Genomic DNA, 5,396 nt, shown 5'->3' on the forward strand with positions numbered 1-5,396 from the left:
TTCAGCCTGGGGGTTCCCAGGTCGGTGACGGTGATGGTGATGTTGTATTCGGCCTGGCTCTCTCTGTCTAGGGGTGTCTCTGTTACCAAGGTGTAGAAATTCTCTACTGATGGCTTCAGGACGAAGGGGAGATGGTCTTGGATTGAGCACACCATCTTTGCATTGTTCCCTGAATCTCTGTCTCTAATCCTAAAAACAGCGACTACTGTCTCTGGTGAGTTTTCTGCAATTGGGCTAGTAAGTGATGACATGAGCAGTTCTGGTGGATTATCGTTTATATCTGTTACATGGACCACCACAGTACATTTTCCAGAAAGCCCTCCACCATCTTTGGCCTGAATAGTTAATGTATAAGTTTGTATTGCCTCGTAGTTCAATTCGGCTTTAAGATGAAGATTGCCAGATGTTGAATTGATTCGAAACGTTTTGAGAATTCTTTCAGTGGCGTAAAAAAATGCATAGACGATTTCTCCATTACTTCCGGTATCTAAATCTCTAGCTGACACAGTGACAACCAGGGAACCAACAGGGCTGTTCTCAGGCACCTGGACTTTGTAAAGCGACTCTACGAATTCAGGGACGTTGTCATTTATGTCCAAAACCAGGATGTGTATGACGGTGGTTCCGGATCTGGGCGGAGAGCCGCCATCCAAGGCGGTGAGGGTTAAACGCAGCTCAGGAACCTCTTCACGATCCAGCACTTTATCCAGTACCAATTCGGAATAAACATTCCCTTCCCCATTATCATGGACATTAATATGGAAATAAACATTGGAGCTGACAGTGTAGTTTCTCAGGTTGTTGATTCCAACATCTGAATCCTGTGCACTTTCTAGGAGAAATGTTGCCCCTGGAGTGGTACTTTCTAATATGTTCAAGGTAATCTCTCTATCTAGAAATACTGGAGAATGATCGTTGATGTCTCTGACCCATAGTTCAGCATGGAAAATCTGAAAAGGCTTTTCAAGTAACAACTGGAAAGGCAACACACATGGCTCTGTGGGGCCACACAGTTCCTCTCGGTCTAATTTCTCATTTAGAAGTAAATCACCAGTAAGCGGATTGAGGAGTAAAAATCCTGTGGTCTTATCTGAAACAATTCTACATCCCCGCGCTGACAGTTCCCCCGTCCCTAACCCCAGATCAATTGCTAGGTTGGCCAGAAAGGTCCCTCTCTCCGTTTCCTCTGCCACAAAATACCGAAGTGTTTCTGCACCAGCCCAAGACACTCCCAGAAATACACAAAGAAGTAACACTTGCCTGTTCTGCAATGCGTGCACCACTCTGGCCTCCATTCTTTGTTTAAGCAATCTTTCAAAACCACGTTCACTCCGCCTCAAGCAGCTCTCAGAAATGGCAGAAATCGAATCCTTAGAAATGAGCTGGATAATAGCAATGGTCGTGGGGAGGAGTCCCACTTTTCCCCAACCCCATCACCAGCGTCTCCTTTCCTCTACTTTTCTTGTCTGGCCAGCTTTTCCTCTGAACATTGTAATTTGTAACGTCCTTTGTGCGGGTATTTCCCCCTCTTTTTAGCCAGCAGCGCCACCTTGCGTTTTGTGGATGTTATTCACGTTTTCAAGAAAAGAACAAAAAGATGGCCGGTTAAAGGAACTGCAACATGAGTGATTTTTTTTTCTTACCCCCAAGGGTCTTTGCGGTTTTATTACATCTTTTCCCTCAAACGGTCAAGGTAACGTTAGTAGTTTACATTGGTTTTCCCTCTGAATATTTCATAGCTGCATATTATACAAAGATCCTCTCCATTTTAAGGGATACCCAGGGCTACACCCACCTACCCACCCCCCCACACACACATACACACATATATAAATGTTTATACAGTATATATTAAGAAATATAAAGATGCTCTCTCTCCCCAACTCCAGGAAAATATATAGAAGCCCCCATGATGTCAAGTAGAGCAAAAGAAAAAGAAAAGATGTCTGGGAAACTGTAGCTACAGGTTGGTCCTCATGTGTGTTTATATTTTCGATATGCATATGTTGAGTTGTGAGAAACATCAACCCATAAACTTGGTTTGCAGTGGTTCCCTACTGATAGCAATTCAAGGGTCCTAGCTGAAACCAACGAAAATACATTATGAAGAATGAAATAAGCAACCTAGGCTTTGAGGACATCCTACAAATAAAAGTTCAGGGGCAGTCAACCATATGAGTCACACAAAGAAACAAAGATAACATGCACGAGAATAATACAGCAGAAACAGACCCACACAAACTTCAGCTTTTAAAACTTCAGATTTAAAAACCAATTATGTTTACCATACATAAGTAAATAAATGACATGCTTGAACACTTGCATAAACAGACTGGAAAGGTACACTGACTTTAAAACATAAAAGGTCTAGGGGCTCAGTCCAGTAAGTGTCTGCCTACAGCTTGGGTCATGATCTTGGGATCTTGGGATGGAGCACCCTGTAGGGCTCCCTGCTCAGTGAGGAGCCTGCTTCTCCTTCCCTCTTCCTCTGCCGCTCCCGCTGTTTGTGCTCTCTCTCTCAAATTAATAAAATATTTACAAAAATAAAAGCTCTAAACAATTATGAGGATTATCCTTTAAAATACACTGTAAATACTATAAACATTGATAAAGTATTATATATAACAAAAAGCATAAAGTAAGGTGAAGAGAGGATGGAGGATGTCTAAGAATGTTTCTTTGCTCATTTTTTAAAAAAGATTTTTATTTATTTGACAGAGAGAGAGAGATCACAAGTAGGCAGAGAGTGGGGGAAGCAGGCTCCCCAGTGAGCAGAGAGCCTGATGCGATGCGGGACTCAATTCCAGAGCTCGATCCCAGGACCCTGAGATCATGACTGGAGCTGAAGGCAGAGGATTAATCCACTGAGCCACCCGGGGCCCCTCTGCTCATTTTTAAGCAAGCAGTTAACTGATGCTAATATCTTAATATGCATCATATTCTTGTTTTTTTTTTTTTTACCTTATAGGAATTATTTCTCTAAGCTTAAGCAAGATCTATAGTTTCATATAATTTTGCTTTAACTACATTCAAGTAAAACATGACAGTTTTAACTATGAATCTACCAATTTATTACAGATCCATTTTATGAAATTATTTTCACTTATTAACTTATTCTTGTATGCATTCACAGAAATATTTTAAGGATATTGACTTAATAATTATTTGAGTGCTGAAATAATGATGTTAATTTCCCATGTTTTCCAGTATGGAGTTTCCTCAAAAAGTTAAAAATAGAACTACCCTCGGGTCCAGCACTGCACTAGTGCCATTTACCCAAAACATACAAAAATATAGTTTTGAAGAGGTACATGCCCGCAATGTTTGTAGCATCAATAGGCAAACTATGGAATGAGCCCAAATGTGCATCAACTGATGAATGGATAAAGAAGATGTAGGCTATATTTAGAGTGGACTATTACTCAGTCATCAAAAAGAATGAATTCTTGCCATTTGCAACGATGCGGATGGAGCTAGAGTGTATTATTCTAAGTGAAACAAGTCAGAGAAAGACAAATACCATATGATTTCTCTCATATATGGAATTTAAGAAACAAAAGAGATGAACATATGAGAGGGGGAAAAGAGAGGTAAACAAACCATAAAAGTCTCTTCATGATAGAGGCAAAACTGAGGGCTGATGGAGGGAGGTGGGTGAGGGATAGGCTAAATGGGAGATGGGCATTAAGGATGGCACTTGTTATGATGAGCACTGGGTGTTATATGTAAGTGATGAATCACTAAATTCTTCAAAAAACAATATTATATTGTATATTAACTAACTAGACTTAATTTTTTAAAGATTGTATTTATTTATTTGACACAGAGAGAGAGAGAGATCACATGTAGGCAGAGCAGCAGGCAGAGATAGAGGAGGAAGCAGGCTTCCCACTGAGCAGAGAGCCTAATGTGGGGTCTGAGATCATGACCTGAACTGAAGGCAGAGGCTTAACCCACTGAGCCACCCAGGCTCCCCACCTAACTAGACTTTAAATAAAAATTTGAAAAAGAAAAAAAAAAACTTTGTTTTCTGTTCACATTGAATGTGTTTGAATCATGTGACTATATTATATATATATATATTTTAAAAGAATGAGAATCATAATTTACATACCCAAGCCATTTATTTGAAAAAGTAATCACCAGTCTACTAATATCTTTTCTACTTTTTCTATTTAACAGGGATTTAATTCTTTTTTTTTTAATTTTTGAGCACTCCTGAAATGAAACTTTATTTTTTTTTTAATTTTTTTTAAAGATTTTATTTAGTTATTTGACAGACAGAGATCACAAGTAGGCAGAGAGGCAGGCAGAGAGAGAGAGGAAGGGAAGCAGGCTCTCTGCTGAGCAGAGAGCCCGATGTGGGGCTCGATCCCAGGACCCTAAGACCATGACCTGAGCCGAAGGCAGAGGCTTAACCCACTGAGCCACCCAGGTGCCCCAAAACTTTATTTTTTTAAGATTTTATTTTATTTATTTGATAGAGAGAGAGAGAGAGAGAGAGATCACAAGTAGGCAGAGAGGCAGGAAGAGAGGGAGAAGCAGGCTCCCCACTGAGCAGAGAGCCTGATATAGGGCTCAATCCCAGAACCCTGAGATCATGATCTGAACCAAAGGCAGAGGCCTAACCCACTGAGCCACCCAGGTGCCCCTCAAAGATACTAATTTTTAAAGAAAATACTCAACTTAGAAAACATCCACATAAAATATTAGTTCCTCTGAGGAAAGATTATAGTGTTTTCAAAACAACATTAGAGAAATCCAACCATTTCCAAGGTAACGAAAATTGTTGTATAAATGAGAAGTATTTTAAAAATTGAAAGCCATCAGTTACAGGACATTAAGCTGATAATCAGAAAACACAATTCTCTTAGTCATAAGAAGCTATCAGTGAACACGCTCAAACATCAGGAATCTGAAAATATTTCCTGACCCCCTAAATTGAGAAACACCATTTCTCCACTATTGTATGAACATGCAAAATGTGACTTGGCTAAAAACTGCAACAGCAAAAACAACAAACACCTGGAGATACAGAATGTAAAATACTTCAACAAGCTGAAATAACTGTAAATACAATAATTATTAATGTATGAAAATGTAGCTATTTATGTGAATGAACCAGTTAGGAACTAATAACGCATTAGTTAATATTATCATTTATCTACTCTTAAAGTGAGATGCCTAACTGAACCCAAAATGATTTCTCAAGTGAGAGTTTTCCTCCGTGCCCCTATCAGCCCCTTCACCCACGAAGTTGGGGATAATGGGCTTGAGGAACTTGAACTCATTGGTCCCTGAGCCTCCCCTCAGGCACACCTCATACTGGTAGCTGTGGGACAGGGTCCCCGCGCCGCTGACGTCCACCAGGTGGCCCGGAAACGGGCCCTCGGGCA

General features: G+C 40.3%; 2 protein-coding genes across 2 annotated transcripts in view; both read right to left on the reverse strand.

Moving 5' to 3' along the window:
* The window catches only part of LOC111141050 (protocadherin beta-7-like), a 14,259-nt gene extending 12,964 nt beyond the window's left edge, over positions 1–1,295 (reverse strand). The window contains exon 1 of the mRNA XM_022493379.1: positions 2–1,295. Within this exon, the coding sequence (XP_022349087.1) occupies positions 2–1,295 (1,294 nt within the window). The remainder of the gene's footprint in view (position 1) is intronic.
* A 3,889-nt stretch (positions 1,296–5,184) lies between these two features.
* The window catches only part of LOC111141051 (protocadherin beta-5-like), a 19,480-nt gene continuing 19,268 nt past the window's right edge, over positions 5,185–5,396 (reverse strand). Inside the window, exon 4 of the mRNA XM_022493380.1 lies at positions 5,185–5,388. Within this exon, the coding sequence (XP_022349088.1) occupies positions 5,185–5,388 (204 nt within the window). The remainder of the gene's footprint in view (positions 5,389–5,396) is intronic.

This window comes from Enhydra lutris, unplaced genomic scaffold (assembly GCF_002288905.1).
Source record: "Enhydra lutris kenyoni isolate GAN:26980312 unplaced genomic scaffold, ASM228890v2 scaffoldscaffold5, whole genome shotgun sequence".
In the NCBI taxonomy this organism is placed as follows: Eukaryota; Metazoa; Chordata; class Mammalia; order Carnivora; family Mustelidae; genus Enhydra; species Enhydra lutris.